The sequence below is a fragment of the Capra hircus genome, chromosome 13, assembly GCF_001704415.2.
Source record: "Capra hircus breed San Clemente chromosome 13, ASM170441v1, whole genome shotgun sequence".
NCBI lineage: Eukaryota > Metazoa > Chordata > Mammalia > Artiodactyla > Bovidae > Capra > Capra hircus.
The window spans coordinates 74,770,580-74,788,792 of NC_030820.1; the positions used below are offsets into that span (position 1 = coordinate 74,770,580).

At 48.7% G+C, this 18,213-nt stretch overlaps 1 protein-coding gene across 1 annotated transcript in view; it reads right to left on the reverse strand.

Moving 5' to 3' along the window:
- Positions 1-18,213, reverse strand: part of SLC13A3 (solute carrier family 13 member 3) — an 87,119-nt gene that overhangs the window by 3,713 nt on the left and 65,193 nt on the right. Inside the window, exons 9-11 of the mRNA XM_018057964.1 lie at positions 16,785-16,882; positions 12,250-12,362; positions 684-845 (exon numbers count right to left, since the gene is read on the reverse strand). Of these exons, the coding sequence (XP_017913453.1) occupies positions 684-845; positions 12,250-12,362; positions 16,785-16,882 (373 nt within the window). The remainder of the gene's footprint in view (positions 1-683; positions 846-12,249; positions 12,363-16,784; positions 16,883-18,213) is intronic.

Sequence of the window (18,213 nt, forward strand, 5' to 3'; positions counted from 1 at the left end):
CTGAGTCAGCATGTGTGGGGTTTGTTTCGGCTGGGGGCGGGTGGGAGGCTGGCGGTGGCAAGAATTTGCATTTCTGACAAGATCCCAGATGATGCTGACGCTGCTGGTCCACATTTTGAGAATTTTGAAAATGTGCTGGGACCACATATTGAGAATCACAATTCTAAAACCTCATGCCCTCTGCCTGGTCCTTCTCAAATGGCCCAAACAAGTAGGTAGAGAGCAGGGATGCTGCTGAACATCCTACAATGCAGAGCTTCACATAACAGAATTCTCCGCCCCCAACTGTCCACAGTGCTGAGAAACTCTGCTTTAAAGGGAAGCTAGAGCTTTGCCTACCGTTAGAATTTCTGGTATCGTTATCTGTCTACTCAGATTTTCTACTTCTTCTTAGTCCATATTTGGTCATTTCTGTTTTCCTAGAAAACTCTTTATGTCACCACGGGTTGCTTTTCCCAAAGGAGGCCCTCTGGTGTGCTTTGAAAATATTCACTGTTTATGCATTTCTTAGAGAAAAAAAAAAAGTATTAAAAAAATCATAGTTCTGACACTTTTATGCATTTTGGACAAGAATGATGACAATTGTGGCCCCCGTGGAGCTCCCAGGATCAAGGAAGAGACTGGTGAACCTGTGTTGGGGGGGATGCTGCCCTCCCATCCCAGGACCCTGTAAGGACCCTCACCAGCTCCGCCAGGACGGGCAGAAAGATGATGATCGTGGCTGTGTTGCTGGCGAACTCGGTGAAGAAGGCGACCACCACGGTGATAAGCAGTACAGCCAGCACCGGGGGCACGTTCTCCAGGGGGTGCAGCTGCCCGCCGATCCACGCCGACAGCCCCGACTCCTGCGGAGGGAGGAAGCAAGAGCACCTCTTTACACCCAGCCTACCGCCGCCTGCCACCCCCGAGCCTGGGCCACGTGGGAGGGGGTCAGGACTGGCTAAGAGTGACAACTACACTCTTTCACATACAGGTTGACTGAGGTTCAGAGAGGGTAGGTCAGCTGCCCAAGGTCACATATTCAATCAGCCTCTCTGCTTCCCGAGCTGCCCTCTACTCCATACTCCACAGGCCCAGGGCCCAAACCCCTGGATCCTTCAAATAATCCATGTGGTTCTCCCAATAGTTCATTTGGTTTGGGTAGCCCTCATTTGAGTGGGAGAGGGGCACTGGAACCTCCATGTTAAATCTTCTCATTCCTCCAATGATAGCTATCACTTCCAAAAATATTAACATATTTATACAGAATATTCATTATTAAATTTTATAATGATTATGTATCAGTACATATTAAATATATAATATATATGATATATATATCATATATAATAGAAAACATGCATCAGCTAGAGGTCAAATACAACACAATTAATGTGTGAGTGCTCAGTTTCTAAGTCAGTTTCTGACTCTTTGCAACCCCAGACTATAGCCCACCAGGCTCCTCTGTCCATGGGACTCTCCAGGCAAGAAAACTGGAGCAGGTTGCCATTTTCTTCTCCAGGGCACCTCCCCAACTCAGGGATCGAACCCATGTCTCCTGCAGTGCTGGCACATTCTTTACCACCAAGCCACCAGGAAAGACCAGCACAATGAATAGGATTACCAACAATAAAGATATTTATGATAATTATTACAATGATGGTACACAAACACTACCATTATTATTTGTATCATTATTCATTAGCATAAGAATCATTAACCGTTCAGCAAAGTAAATATTCCTTCCTGTGTTACAGAGAAGGAATCCTAACTTGGCGAAGTTTTTGTGACTTGCTCAGTGTCCCCAAAATACTAAGATGTGTTTTGCACTCAGGGCCACGGAGTCAGTATACTAACATTCTCCTGCAAAGCGCCCTGTCACCACGTACTCTCCAGTGGACATACCAGACTGTCACTGCACCTCTTAATGAAGGGCAGTGCCCAGAGCTGACCACAGCTCTCCAGGGCAGTAAAGACAAGGTCGATTGTCGCCTCTCTGACTCCGAACTCCACCTGCCATCAATGCTACGGAATTATCTCCAAGCTCTCTCTCTGCTGACTTCTCCAGGAATTACTCTACTTGCGGGTATTTCATAATGATACTCTCCCCCTTCCGCCCTCCAGGCTTCAAATGTATCCTTAATAACCCAGAATCGAATGCACCTTCGTTAAGTTCCCAAAGCAAGAAAACGGATGTAAAATTTTGCTCGATGCCGCCCCCTGGTGGTGTCACGCGGCAATATAGCAATAAGGCTACAGCGGCGCCACCTGTAGGTCGTTTTGTTGACAAAGATAAAGCAGCTGGTGGCTCAGATGCTAAAGCGTCTGCCTGCAATGCGGGAGACCTGGGTTCGATCCCTGGGTTGGGAAGATCTCCTGGAGAAGGAAACGGCAACCCACTCCAGTACTCTTGCCTGGAAAATTCCACGGACTGAGAAGCCTGGTAGGCTACAGTCCATGGGATCGCAAAGAGTCGGACACGACTGAGTGACTTCACTTTCAGACTTAGGAGCGGATCAAGGCCAGGGTTGGGTTAGACCCCTAACACTTAGCCAAGTGTACGTCTCAGTTCAGCTCAGTCAGTTCAGTCGCTCAGTCGTGTCCGACTCTTTGCAACCCCATGAATCTCAGCACGCCAAGGCCTCCCTGTTCATCACCAACTCCTGGAGTTCACTCAGACTCACGTCCATCGAGTCAGTGATGCCATCCAGCCATCTCATCCTCTGTCATCCCCTTCTCCTCCTGCCCTCAATCCCTCCCAGCATCAGAGTCTTTTCCAATGAGTCAACTCTTCACATGAGGTGGCCAAAGTACTGGAGTTTCAGCTTTAGCATCATTCCTTCCAAAGAAATCCCAGGGTTGATCTCCTTCAGAATGGACTGCTTGGATCTCCTTGCATTCCAAGGGACTCTCAAGAGTCTTCTCCAATACCACAGTTCAAAAGCATCAATTCTTCGGCGCTCAGCCTTCTTCACAATCCAACTCTCACATCCATACATGACCACAGGAAAAACCATAGCCTTGACTACACGGACCTTAGTCGGCAAAGTAATGTCTGCTTTTGAATATACTATCTAGGTTGGTCATAACTTTTCTTTCAAGGAGTAAGCGTCTTTCAATTTCATGGCTGCAATCACCATCTGCAGTGATTCTGGAGCCCCAAAAAATAAAGTCTGACACTGTTTCCACTGTTTCCCCATCTATTTCCCATGAAGTGATGGGACCAAATGCCATGATCTTCGTTTTCTGAATGTTGAGCTTTAAGCCAACTTTTTCACTCTCCTCTTTCACTTTCATCAAGAGGCTTTTTAGCTCCTCTTCACTTTCTGCCATAAGGGTGGTATAATCTGCATATCTGAGGTTATTGATATTTCTCCCGGCAATCTTGATTCCAGCTTGTGCTTCTTCCAGTCCAGGGTTTCTCATGATGTATTCTGCATATAAGTTAAACAAGCAGGGTGACAATATACAGCCTTGATGTACTCCTTTTCCTATTTGAAACCAGTCTGTTGTTCCATGTCCAGTTCTAACTGTTGCTTCCTGACCTGCATACAGATTTCTCAAGAGGCAGGTCAGGTGGTCTGGTATTCCCATCTCTTTCAGAATTTTCCACAGTTCATTGTGATCCACACACTCAAAGGCTTTGGCATAGTCAACAAAGCAGAAATAGATGTTTTTCTGGAACTCTCTTGCTTTTTCCATGATCCAGCGGATGTTGGCAATTTGATCTCTGGTTCCTCTGCCTTTTCTCAAACCAGCTTGAACATTAGGAATTTCACAGTTCACATATTGTTGAAGCCTGGCTTGGAGAATTTTGAGCATTACTTTACTAGCGTGTGAGATGAGTGCAATTGTGCGGTAGTTTGAGCATTCTTTGGCATTGCCTCTCTTTGGGATTAGAATGAAAACTGACCTTTTCCAGTCCTGTGGCCACTGCTGAGTTTTCCAAATTTGCTGGCATACTGAGTGCAGCACTTTCACAGCATCATCTTTCAGGATTTGAAATAGCTCCACTGGAATTCCATCACCTCCACTAGCTTTGCTCGTAGTGATGCTTTCTAAGGCCCACTTGACTTCACATTCCAGGATGTCTGGCTCTAGATGAGTGATCACACCATCGTGATTATCTGGGTCGTGAAGATCTTTTTTGTACAGTTCTTCTGTGTATTCTTGCCACTCCACCTGCCATCAATGCTGCAGAATTATCTCCAAGCTCTCTCTCTGCTGACTTCTCCAGGAAATTACTCTACTTGCAGGTATTTCATAATGATACTCTCCCGCTTCTGCCCTCCAGGCTTCAAATGTATCCTTAATAACCCAAAATCCAATGCACCTTTGTTAAGTCCCCAAAGCAGGAAAACGGATGTAAAATTGTGCTTGATGCTGCCCCCTGGTGGTGCCACGCAGCAATATCCAATAAGGTTACAGCGGCGCCACTTGTAGGTCGTTTTGTTGACAAAGATAAAGCAGTTCCAGGCTTAGGAGCGGATCAAGGCCAGGGTTGGGTTAGACCCCTAACACTTAGCCAAGTGTACGTCTACCACAGCCCTTTTATCAGTGCAATATCTTTTCGAAGTAACACACTTCGCTTTATCAGAGAACAGGTATGCATTTCTTTTCTGTTGAATAGAAAATTTGCTGTTTATCCAAAACTAAGCTTTCACCGTGGATTCTAGAATATAGTATACTATTTTGATACAAATAAAATAAATTATTTTATTTGTCCCTACACCATGACTTAAAAGTTATCTTCAAGGAATGAATAATAAATGCTTAAAGATAATTCCCTAGAAGAGACCTTATAAAAAGTAAGGTTCTTCTTTCACACCAGCACTGTTTGATAACCTAGAAATTATAGTGTATGGCAGAGTCCAGACCCTGGCTGCTCCTCTGGTGCAGGGAACCCTGCAGGGAAAAATGGGGCCACTAGTTTTTCTCAGAGGCCATGGCTCTGGCAAAGAGACCGACGGCAGTGTGTGTAATTAAATGGAGAAGGGCTGGGGAGAGGGAATATTAATGACTTGGATGAATGAGGAGCCAAGAGCTTCCCTGTAGCTGGGCCTCTGGGTGCCAGGCTTCCAGCCAACCTCCCCACAGCCACTCAGGGGCCTTGGCTCAGTTTCCGTAGCCGGAGGGAGGTCTGGCAGCTTCGCGAGAGAGGAGACTCCCCCCAGCCAGGGGCTCTCGAGGGGACTCAAGGGGCTTCACCTGCCCTTTCCTGTTCCCTTAGGAATCCATGGAAACACACAACCACAAGGTTTTCCCAGGGACTCCAGGACCAGCAACTTGCAAGGGCAGAGGTGGCATGCCCAGGAGGTGAGGAGAAAGGGCTCTGGAATCCGATTAGACTTGTTCCCCCACCTTCATCCATTCTGCTGCGTCTTCCTCGGCAAGTAACTAGACCTTTCTGTGCCTCAGGTCCTTATCTGTAAACTGAGATGCGGTAGTGCTTGTCCTCGGGGTTACAGACTCTCCCGGCTAGTTCAGCTGGTAGAGCGTGGAAGTCCTGATCCCAGCGTTGTGGGTTCGAGCCCCACATTGGGCAGCTGTTCTTCAACATTTGGGCTTCCCTTGTGGCTCAGTTGGCAAAGAATCCGCCTGCAATGTGGGAGACCTGGGTTTGATTCCTGGGTTGGGAAAGATCCCCTGGAGAAGGGAAAGGCTACCCACTTCAGTATTCTGGCCTGGAAAATTCCATGAACTGTACAGTCCATGGGGTCACAAAGAGTCGGACACGACTGAACAACTTTCACTTTAGGGGGTTATGGTTGGGGGAAAAGGAACTAATCTCTAAAGTTCTTATAAAAATGCTTGGGTACCAGGTAAGTGCCCCAAACATGCCATTGGCCATTAGTGGCATCCAGTCACGAGATACCAGCAGTGGTGGGACACTCAAGAAACTGCCTTGAGTAGTGGTTGTCAAACTGTTCCTTACAGCCCCCAGGGTGCCAAGAGGTGCCTCAGGCCACTGATGCAGCATGAGAGGGGAAGGCGGAGCTGGCAGGACGGTGACCCTTCTTTCTCCTCCTTTCTCACTTCTATGAGGTCCTTTCTTCCTGATTTCGCTGATATACAGAAGGAGCAGATCTTAAAGGAGGATATTATGGTAGAAATGAAATGTTTCAGGTTGAAATCTCCATAGAAAACCCTAGAAAAATCTCTTTAAAGGCTTCATAAAGACAGTAGGCTCAACCGTGTGTGCACAACTCGACGTAAGAATTCTCAGGTAGGGACTTCCCTGCTGGTCCTGCGGTTAAGATGCAACTAAAGACCCTGCATGCCACAACCAAAACCCACTGCGGCCAAATGAAATAAATCAATAAAGTAATAAATATTTTACAGAAGACTGATACTAAAAAAATAGAATTCTTAAGTGGAGAGAGCCAGTGAACTTGATTAAAGGAAAAGAAGAAAAGACTCCACGCACATGCCTGAGCCTTCAAACCACTGTACTGCTACCGGCTGCGTGGCATTGGGCAACCTAATGAATGTCTCTGCTCCTTGCTTTCTTCAAAGTACAGGTAAAAACAATTCCTATATATAAAAGTACCAAACAGGGCTTCTATTACTTATTTAATTTAATAAACACTTAATACAGTGCTTATTCTATGCTTAGAACTCTCCTCAGTACTTTGCTAACATTAACTTATTAATCCTCAGAACAGCTCCACGAAGGAGTGGTGATGTGGGGGTCTGTGTGCCCAGTTGTTCCAGCTGTTTGTGACCCCAGGGACTGTAGCCCGCCAGCCTCTTCTGTCCATGCGATTCTCCAGGCAAGAATACTGGAGTGGCTGCCGTGCCCCTCTCCAGGGAGCAAACCTGTGTCTTCTGTATCTCCTGCGTTGGCAGGCAGATTCTTTACCACTGTGCCACCTGGCAGGGATGAAGTAGTAGTACAGTCATCCATATCTTATGAAGAAACTGAGGCACAAAGAGGTTGTGATATGCTCAAATAAGTGAAATGAGTTTGGAATTTTGCACTCAGAATCTGGCTCTTACTTCATAATGCTACCAATAAAACGATAAGAACAGTAAGAACAGCAATAATAACAACTCTCCCGCAGAAAATGAGGGATTCAGGAGAATACACATGTTTCTACTTGCCTGTAGGGTCTAACTCAGCAGTGGCCACAGGACTGGAAAAGGTCAGTTTTCATTCCAATCCCAAAGAAAGGCAATGCCAAAGAATGCTCAAACTACCACACAATTGCACTCATCTCACAGGCTAGTAAAGTAATGCTCAAAATTCTCCAAGCCAGGCTTCAGCAATACAATGAACCATGAAATTCCAGATGTTCAAGCTGGTTTTAGAAAAGGCAGAGGAACCAGAGATCAAATTGCCAACATCTGCTGGATCATGAAAAAAGCAAGAGAGTTCCAGAAAAACATCTATTTCTGCTTTATTGACTATGCCAAAGCCTTTGATGGTGTGGATCACAATAAACTGTGGAAAATTCTGAAAGAGATGGGAATACCAGACCACCTTACCTGCCTCTTGAGAAATCTGTATGCAGGTCAGGAAGCAACAGTTAGAACTGGACATGGAACAACAGACTGCTTCCAAATAGGAAAAGGAGTACATCAAGGCTGTATAGTGTCACCCTGCTTATTTAACTTCTATGCAGAATACATCATGAGAAGCGCTGGACTGGAAGAAACACAAGCTGGAATCAAGATTGCTGGGAGAAATATCAATAACCTCAGATATGCACATGACACCACCCTTATGGCAGAAAGTGAAGAAAAACTAAAGAGCCTCTGGATGAAAGTGAAAGAGGAGAGTGAAAAAGTTGGCTTAAAGCTCAACATTCAGAACACGAAGATCATGGCATCTGGTCCCATCACTTCATGGCAAATAGATGGGGAAACAATGGAAAAAGTGTCAGACTTCATTTTTGGGGGCTCCAAAATCACTGCAGATGGTGATTTCAGCCATGAAATTGAAAGACGCTTACTCCTTGGAAGGAAAGTTATGACCAACCTAGACAGCATATTCAAAAGCAGAGACATTACTTTGTCAACAAAGGTCCGTCTAGTCCAAGCTATGGTTTTTCCAGTGGTCATGTATGGATGTGAGAGTTGGACTGTGAAGAAAGCTGAGCACCGAAGAATCGATGCTTTTGAACTGTGGTGTTGGAGAAGAATCTTGAGAGTCCCCTGGACTTCAGGGAGATCCAACCAGTCCATCCTAAAGGAGATCAGTCCTGGGTGTTCATTGGAAGGACTGATGCTGAAGCTGAAACTCCAATACTTTGGCCACCTGATGCAAAGAGCTGACTCATTTGAAAAGACCCTGATGCTGGGAAAGATTGAGGGCAGGAGGAGAAGGGGACGACAGAGGATGAGATGGTTGGATGGCATCACCAACACAATGGACATGGGTTTGGGTGGACTCCGGGAGTTGGTGGTAGACAGGGAGGCCTGGTGTGTTGCGGTTCATGGGGTTGCAAAGAGTTGGACATGACTGAGTGAGTGAACTGAACTGATGATAGGGTCTGTTCCACCCTGATTTAATACCAACTTGTATCACCTGAATATATTTGTAGATTGTTGTAGATAGAGATTAAACGAGATATGCATGAAGGTGCCAGAATTAGACCAATTTTTAATTCATGAGACAGTAAAACTATAACAACAATAAAAGTGGTGAGCCCTCTGCATTAACCGCCTGCCAGGTACTTGCCATCCTTCATGTCATCCGTCCTCAGAACATCCCATTTTACAGGTCATGGCCAACAAATGGTTACTGAGAGAGCATGTTAAGTACCAGGACTTTTCTAGATGCCTAGAAGAGCAATGGAGAAGACAGATATGGTCCTTGCCCTCATGGAGCTTACATTCTAGTAAGAGAGACACCAATAAACAAATGAACAGGATTGCCTGCGGCGGGTAGGGGGGGCGAGTTGTTGTTTGCTGTGTTTAGTTGCTCTTTTGTGACCCCCGTGAACTGTAGTTGGCCAGGCTCCCCTGTCAGTGGGATTTCCCAGGCGAGAATCCTGGAGTGGGTTGCCATTTCCTTCTCCAGGGTGGGGGCTGGTCTTCCCAACCCAGAGAGTGAACCTGCACCTCCTGCACTGGCAGCCAGCTCGTTTACCACTGAGCCACCAGGGAAGCCCACAGCCTGAGGGGTAGCTATGGCTACAGGAAGTACTCAGGGTGATGAGAGAGGGAGGTGCTGGGTGTCGGGCGGAGGCTACCTTAGATATGGTGCCAGAGAGGGTTTCTCTGAGAATGTGACCTTGAAGCCGAGACCTGAGGGTAAGGACTCAGAGATCTCAGGGGAGAGCATTCGGCAGAGAGGAAGCAGGTGCAAAGGTCCTGGGGGGTGCAAACGAGTTTAGTGTGGCCGAGGAGCAGGCCAGTGGGGCTGGAGAGGAGCCCTGAGGGGACAGAGATAAGAGCTGATGTTGGGGTGATGGGCGGGGGCTGTTCTCTGGAGGTCCAGGCTAACTTTCAGACTAGAGTCTAACTAGGTGGGGGAGCCATGGACAGGGGCTGGGGGCAGGGGCTATTCTCTGGAGGTCCAGGCAAACTTTCAGACTAGAGTCTAACTAGGTGGGGGAGGCATGGACAGGGGGCTGGGAGCGGGGCTGTTGTCTGGAGGTCCAGGCAAACCTTCAGACTAGAGTCTAACTACGTGGGGGAGGCATGGACAGCTTTGCAGCAGGAGGAGACTGGCGAGAGCATCAGGCAGGTTTAAGCAAGTTACTCAAGCTCAGCGCAAGCACTGGGGTCTGCTTCCAGCCCCTCAGAACCAGCAGGTGGGCATCTACACATCCAGGCTCCCTGTGGGCCTGGTCCGAGCGCCTCCAAGCCCCGGGAGGCCTGGCAGTGACCTGGCGAGGGCACTGGGCCGGGGCTGGGAAATAGGACGTGCCATGAGCACTCTGGTCCCTCCTGGGACAGGCCGCCTGGGGAGGGGATGGTGTGAGCAGGGGTTGGGGGAGGGGGCCGCTGTCACACAAAGTCTTTATTGCACAGAAACTCCGGCTGGCTGCCCAAGGCTGGGCCGGGAGCCAGACTGGCCTCCCCAGCATGCTCAGCGGTCCTGCAGCCCAGCCTCCACTGCGAGCTGGGCTTTGTCCACCACTCCGAGCACAGAGAAGTCTCTGGGGTGCGGGTCAGGCTCAGGGTGAGGCAAGGGCCATGTCCTCTCATTAAATGGCACCGTTTCCACCGAGTTGCTCAGGGCAAGAACCTCCACTTTTCCAATCCACTTAGTAACTGTCACAACTCTATGCGATGGGCACCATTACTGTGCCCATTTTACAGATTAGGAAATGGAGGCACACAGCTCAGAGGTGGAGGACTGACTCCAGCCCAGGTGGTCTGAGTCCACTGCCCATGCTTTCCACTTTTGCCCTGCACGGCCTCCTAAGACCTGGCTAACATGCCACTTCCTCCTGGAAGCCTTCCCTGCTATGTCCCAAGCAAGAGGCAGTAGTGAGAGGAGTCTGACAAGCTCAAATCCCAGCTCTGCCCGCTGTGAGCTGTGTTCCCTCATGCTCTGGAGCCCGTGTGCCACATTTGGAGAATTGGTGTGCTGCCACGGAAGATCCTGTGTGACACAGCTAAGGCCGGTGGCTCAGACGGTAAAGCGTCTGCCTGCAGTGCAGGAGACCTAAGTTCGATCCCTGGGTTGGGAATATCCCCTGGAGAAGGAAATAGCAACCCACTCCAGTACCCTTGCCTGGAAAATCCAATGGACAGAGGAGCCTGGTAGGCTACAGTCCATGTGGTTGCAAAGAGTTGGACATGACTTGAATGACTTAAAAAAGACCCAACACAGCCAAATAAAAATAAATAAATAATATTTTTAAAATCCTGAATTTTAAAAAGTAAGCAATCTGAGAAGTAATTTCAGCTTTCTTTTACCTTAATTTCCGATTGACCCTTAACCAGCTGTGGTTTTGAAATCTGGGGGTAGGGTGGGGCCCAACTTCATGAGCTGTGGGTTCAAATACAACTCTGCCGGCTTTTGGTTGCACAAACATGGGCAACTTATTCAGCCTTGAGTTGCCTCTGTTTCATCTTTGAAAGGAGAATGACCACAACATCTACTTCAGCGGTGCCTTTGAAGATTAGCGAGTCAATATTTGCATAGCGCTTCCCGCGGTGCCTGGCACTTGGGAAGTTCTCAAGAGTGAGTGTTAGGAGGCTGGACTCTGAAATCAGATGGACTAGAGTTCGAACCTCAGCGCCCAAGCAGAGGGCAACTGCATGACATTAAGAGAGCTGCTTAATTTTCCCAGCCTCAGTTTTCCTACCTGTAAAATGGGGATAAAAATATTCCCTAGCCCTGAGGGTCAGTGTGGAGATTTCATGAGCTAATAGGTTACTACATGTTGGACACTGAGGCTGCACTTCCGCTGAGCAGGTCTGGCTGTGCTGAAAACGTGTGCCTCCCAAAATTCTTCTCTGTCAGTGCCTCGCTCACCTCAGTCTAGTCCTGGCTCTGCCTCCGTGCTCATAGAGCCCTTTCAGTTCAGTTCAGTTCAGTCACTCAGTCATGTCTGACTCTTTGTGACCCCATGAATCGCAGCACACCAGGCCTCCCTGTCCATCACCAGCTCCCAGAGTTTACCTAATCTCATGTCCATCGAGTTGGTGATGCCATCCGGCCATCTCATCCTCTGTCATCCCCTTCTCCTCCTGCCCCTGATCCCTCCCAGCATCAGGGTCTTTCCCAATGAGTCAACTCTTCGCATGAGGTGCCCAAAGTATTGGAGTTTCACACGGCCCTTTAGAACCGCATTAATAGTAACACCAAGTAGTTAATATTCATAATATCTGGGCTCTAGAGCCAAACTACCTGGCCTCTAATCCTGAGGACATAGCTGTGTGGCCTTAGGCAGGTTACTTTACCTGTCTGTGCCTCAGTTTCCTAATCTACAGAATGGGGATAATGGTGGCATCCACCTCATAGGCTTGCTGGGAGGTTTAAATACACTAATATGTGTAGAGCATGATGAACAGTGCCTGTGGCAGGGTCAGCCTGCTAGGGTTGTCCTCTGTTCTCACAGGACCCTCGGGTCATGATATTAGTATTAGCAGTACTGGCACAATGCTCACTGCCAGCTCCTTGAGGTCCCACACTGTACCATCTTCCTCTCTCTCTGGGCAGCACCAGGCACGGCAGGGAGCTGTGATCACCCCCACGTGGGAGATGGGGCGTCTGTGCGGCCAGTGGGGCTCACTCTGTCCCACACCTGCAGCTGCCCCAGGACGGGCGCTCACCTCCCCAAGCTGCCTGCCACATGCCCCTCTTACCTCGCAGCCTTTGGCCATGGCAAAGCCCCCTCCCAGGAGAAGGATGATGTTCCAGGGCACCGTGTCCTGGGCCCTCTTCCACGTCAGCAAGGGCACTGTCTCTGTGTTGGGAGCTGGGCAGAGAGAAGACACTCAGCTTGGGAGGGGATATCCAGCTCCTATTACCATCCCACTACCCCGGGCAGGGGAGGGACCTGACACACTCTCAGGACCCTCAACCGGAGAAGGGAACATCAGCCCCTGGAGCCCCGTCTCCATGGGGACATGCAGGGGTCTCCAGGAAAACACAATCTGGCTTCAGCATCCCATTTAGGAGTTTCAGGGAAAAAAGACAGAAGCATCATGACGGGGCATTTGATCTACTCAGAATCTTCTGGAATTGCACAGTTCACATGCAGAACATCCTTTCAGTTCCTAACAGCCCTTCTGGGTAAGTGTTACTTTCATCTTTGTTTACAAGACAGAAGGTCCTCTTTGTAACTGAACGCGTACAGAGAGGAGAAAAAAAGAGGAAGGAAATTCAGGACAGTAGAAACCGAGGGAATGTCTGGTCCATGGAATCATGAGGCAAATTGTATTTCTTCAAAAGCAGGGATGTCTGCAGTGGATAGAACAAGGGGCTGGTGAACGTCTGTTGTAAAGGGGTGGCTGCTGCTGCTGCTAAGTTGCTTCAGTCGCGTCTGACTCTGTGCGACCCCATAGATGGCAGCCCACCAGGCTCCGCCGTCCCTGGGATTCTCCAGGCAAGAACACTGGAGTGGGTTGCCATTTCCTTCTCCAATGCATGAAAGTGAAAACTGAAAGTGAAGTCACTGAGTTGTGTCCAACTCCCAGGGACCCCATGGACTGCAGCCCACTAGGCTCCTTCGTCCATGGGATTTTCCAGGCAAGAGGACTGGAGTGGGGTGCCATCGCCTTCTCCAGTAAAGGGCTGGAGAGGCACTAATTCAGGCTCTGCAGGTCTCTGTTGCGGTCCGGCTGCCACGGAAGCATGGAAGCAGCCACAGAGACAGCAGACACACGTGGACGGGGCAGCATTTCCACGAAATCCTATTCTCAAAGCGGGTGGCAGCCGGATTTGGCCCCCGGGTGGTAGTTTGTCATCCCTGCACTGAGAGCACCCTCCTGGACCTTGGTTCGCTGCGGGTCCCTGGAACATGACCTTGCCTCTCAGAGCCCCCATATCCTCAGCTGACCCCTGACACAATAATGGAAGCTGGTAGGTCCTTGTGGGCACTGATGAGGCAGTGATGGAGCTGTGGGCAGAGGGACATTTCGGTTCAGTTCACAGCTGCCTGGCACCTGGAAGTCACTCCATAAACACTTGTCAGATGATATATACAACACACGGAGCCCAGTGCCTGGCACCAAGTACGCTCCCTGGAGCCGGGCCTTCTCACTGCGGGCTGCCAGCAGCCTCCCTGGAGGAGGATGGGTCTGACCCATTCAAGGTTCCCCCGCTGCCAGGACTGTCCCTGGTTAAACACTTTTTGATATTTTTGTTTCCCCTTTTTGCTGTTTTTCAAAATTTTATAGCATGGTTATCTAAAACAAAAGTTTCTAACTGGATAATTAAGACAATCCAAAGCTACTTAATAAAGCCCCTCTACTAAACAGTCCATGGGGTCACAAGAGTCGGACATGACTGAAGCGACTTAGCACATATGAGATGCACGCAGCCCATGGGTGAATACATGTGGTCCTGATGTCACACACCGCCAGCGGATTCACGGGCCAAACCCAAGTACAAGTAAGCCCAGAGCTGGAAGAGGCAGGTGGAGATATCAGGTGGCCCAGCTCTTGGCCTTTAGGTGATAAAATAGTATTCCACTAAAGAGGCACCCAAGGTCTGAAAAAGTGACCCACTTAGAAGGTAAGGGTTGTACAAGCAGAGGGAGGAGGCCCTGAGGATGAGTTTAAGGGCGTTAAGATAATGAGGTTAAGTGAGTTAAGTGGTGAGAGTTTATAAAACTGCTCACCATATGGTGAAGTCAATTAATGTCAGCTGTTATGGCCTTTGTTATCTTCCCACCCAACCATGCCCTTGGCACTATTTCTTATAAATGCAGCCTCTGACTGAATTTCTCACTTCTGGCTCTACGTTATACTCTCTGCCTTCTAGAGCAGGAGCTGAAGGCACAGACTTTGAGATTGAACTAGAATTCACTCCTGGCTCTGCCATTCAGCTGTGTGACTTGAGCCCAGTGCCTCTACCTCTCTGAGCTTCAGAGTTCTCATCTGCCAAAGGGAGCAGTAGTACTTCCCTGGAGACCAATTCGGATGATGACCTGGGAAGTGTGTGCAACAGGCTCAGCATGGGGTGTGGGCCGGAGTGAGTCCTTGGTCATTTCATTAGCAAGTGTATACTGGGGACCTACCCTAGCCCCTGAGGATATGGAAGTGGCCAAAACAGGGGAAAAAAAAACAAAACCCTCCTGTTGGAAAACTTACATGTTGGGAAATTTCATGTGCTATGGAAAAAAAAAAAGAAAATATAGGAAAGAGACAGAGTGCAGAGGAAGAGCGCTTTTCTAGATGGTGTAGTCAGAGAAGGCTTCTTCTCTGGAGAGGTGACCTTAGGACAGAGTCTGGAGAGAGTGATGGAGTGAGCCATTCGGATGTCTGGAGGAAGAGCCTGTTGGGCAGAGAGGGAGCGGAAGCGATCATCATCACCCACATCACGGTAATCCTCTTTCTCCACTTCAACAACACCATCCACAGCAGCCTCCTCCTCGCCTTCCTCCCCCTCTTCATCATCACCCACATCACCATCACCAGCCACAAGCACAGTGCACAGCACCCAGTAGGCGGAGCCTCAGTGCTTGGGGAACAGTCATAAAGGGAGCCACAAGTACCACTGAGACCCGCAGAGGAATGGGAGCCAGTGGGCAAGATGAAGAAAGTCAAGCTTGGCTTGGATGTCTGGGGTCCACCTCCCTTCTCTTTTTAACTGGCGGTGTGACCTTAATCAAGTCACTTTCTCTACATGAGCACTGACGGACCACTCTCTAAGGCGGTGTGGAAGGTATGGGTGTCGAGTACTGGAGTCAACCCTTTAGGACAGTAGCAGAAAGTGTGTGGGACTCGATGCTTCGAGGGACAGAAACCGGGGGCAGGAAGTAGGAGGAGCAGCAGGAGTAGGTACTGTGTGGGAGTGGGTGTTCTCAGGGGGACCACTCTACCGGGGAACAGAAGCTAGAATTAGGCAGGAACACTAATGAGGTAGAAGTTACACAGATGCCAAAGCTCAGAAACAGGAGAAACTCTGAAAACAAAAAAGTTAAAAAAAGTGAAAGTGTTAGACAATCAGTCGTGTCCAACTCTTTGGGACCCCATGGACTGTAGCCTACCAGGCTCCTCTGTCCATGGAATTCTCCAGGCAAGAATACTGGAGTGGGTTGCCATCCCCTTTTTTCCAGGGGATCGTCCCAATTCAGGGATCGAACCTGGGTCTCCTGAACTGTAGGCAGATTCTCTACCATCTGAGCAGAAACTCTGAACAGATCAAGAAATGATACAGGGAGTGGATGGTGAGGAAAGCCAGCTGGAAGCAAGACAGAGAAGCAGGAATGAAGAAAACAACTGAATCCCGTTCAGTGGCAGAGACTCAAAGCCCACAGTTTAAGCCACCTGACCCCAGGCTTGGGGTCCACCTCTGCCAGAGTAAACTCCACACATGCAGACCTCCACTCCTCCTGGAAACAGGAGCTGCCACTGGAATACGCGTTTCTTCCACCAACAATAGGGGTTAGATCACAACCCCTAATTCCTGACCTCTGGCCTGGAGCTCATCCCACAGCCTCGGAGGGTGACGGGCCAGCAGCGGCCTCTGTCACTGGGAGCAGATGTTAGCACCTTCTTCTGCAGACACCAGCTGAAACCCCAGTGGGGTCATAATCTGGAGGTCTGAAGGCCAGCCTACAGACGCTTTAGTTTGGGTGCTCAGTGATTTCCTGAGGCTGGAATTGAACGCCTGGGTCTAGGTTTGCCGCAGTCCCCTGCTTCCTCTCTGTCTAGAACCCAGCAGGAGATTTCCATCTCTGGCTCCTTAGGCTCTTGCTTTGGGCCCAGAGTTTTTCTGGGCAGAGCCGAGGCTATTATAGAGGCACTTACATGACTAAAGAAAATAAATGTCCACGAATTTCTTCTTCAAGAAATAAAGATTTTATTTGTGGACACTGAAGTTTGAATTTCATGTCATGTTCACGAGTCAGAAATATATATATATATATATATATATATATTTATTCTTTTCAACCATTTAAAAAATGTGAAAGCCATTATTCTGAGTTCAGGGACTGTACAGAAACAGCCACCAGCTGGGTTTGACCCAGAGACTCTAATTGCTAACCCTTGCCCTGGACTATCACCTCTGGCACCTCTGTACCCAGACCTGGTAAAAGCTCAGACAGGGAGAGGGAAGCAGTGGGATCGTGTGTTTGTAAAATGGGGCTGTCAGTCTCAGGAGGGCCCCGCCTTCAGGCCACTGATCACCACGCTCCAGGCCACTGATGCCCTGGCCTTGCCCACCTTACCTTTAAAGTCAAACCACCACTTGAGGGACGGCTTTTGTGATGGGAAGAAGAACAAGATGGTGACAACGGACACGCCGGTGACAGCGTCAGAAATAAACCTGCAAAGACAAGGCATCTCAGAAGGCCAAGGCTTGGCAGCTTTGCAGCTGAGGATCTGTGGCAGGGGCTTAGGCCCACTGGGAGGGGACGCTGTTGGAGGCCAACGATTGTTCTGCACTGCGCTCGGCAAGCGAGCCACCTGTGGATGCGAAAGCTCTTTATCCACAGCTCCCTGGGACGTTTAGACTCTGCTGGAGCCAAACCAATATTTATCTTCCCACTTCAAGGACCCTAGGAAGAGAGATTTGATCAAGGAGGGGAGAATCTGAGAGCCGCCAAAGGCTGGAGTCTGTGGAACCCCTATGCATCACTATAACTGGGGCTCCTGTGAAGCCCTGAGTGTATTTGTTCAGTTCCTATTTGTTTCCTCCTGGGGTGGGCAGCTTAGCGCACAAAGATGCAACCCAGAGATGAAGCTCACACCAGCAGAGCCCACCTCACAGCCCCTTGAAACCTCCCTGCCACCTTCCAAGAATCCACAATGTGTCCGGGGGGGATATCAACCCCACCGAAGTCTCAGAGACAGTCCTCAGGGGCAGGTATCTTCCCTTTCAAATAAGGAATCTGAGTCTCAGAGAACAGCAGCAACTTGCTCAGGGCCAGACCATGGTCTGAAGAAGAAATGACTTTGAACGCAGATATTTCTGGCTCTGAGTTCAATAAAGCACAGAGCCAAATGCCAACAAAGGCGCTTTCAGCCCACACATTTGGGAAGAAGAGTATTCAAATGGCCAAGAAACTGGGAAAGATGGTCAGTATCAATGTAATAGAGAAACACAGATGAAAACACGTGTTAACAGACAAGTAAAACGTGAAAAGGCTGACAATATCTAATGGGGATGTTGAGAAACACAGGCTATTGGTGGGAAAATAAGCTTTCTGAAGGGGGAGTCGGGGAGCTGGCAGTACGTTTCAAAACTTTACATGTGAATACCCCTTGATCCAGTTCTTGTATGTCTAGGAATTTATCTTCAGGGAATAACTGGGCTCTTGTACACTGATTATGTACCAGGATGTTCATTACTGATAAGAACAAAAAAAAGGGGGGGGATTTTTAGTAGGGACATGTTTAAATAAATTGTGTATTATCATATATGTATAATGAAGTACCCCTTGCTTGTTTTAAAAAAAGATAAAAAATAACATCAACTGTTATGTTTGACACGGAAATACAACTGAGATACCTTGTAAACTAAAAAAAAAAAAAAAAAAAAGGCAAGTTTTTGGCACTTTCCTGGTGGTCCAGTGGTTAAGAATCCACCTGCACGGGACATGTGTTCCATTGCAGTCCAGGAATATCCCACATGCGGCGGGGCAACTGAGCACCTAA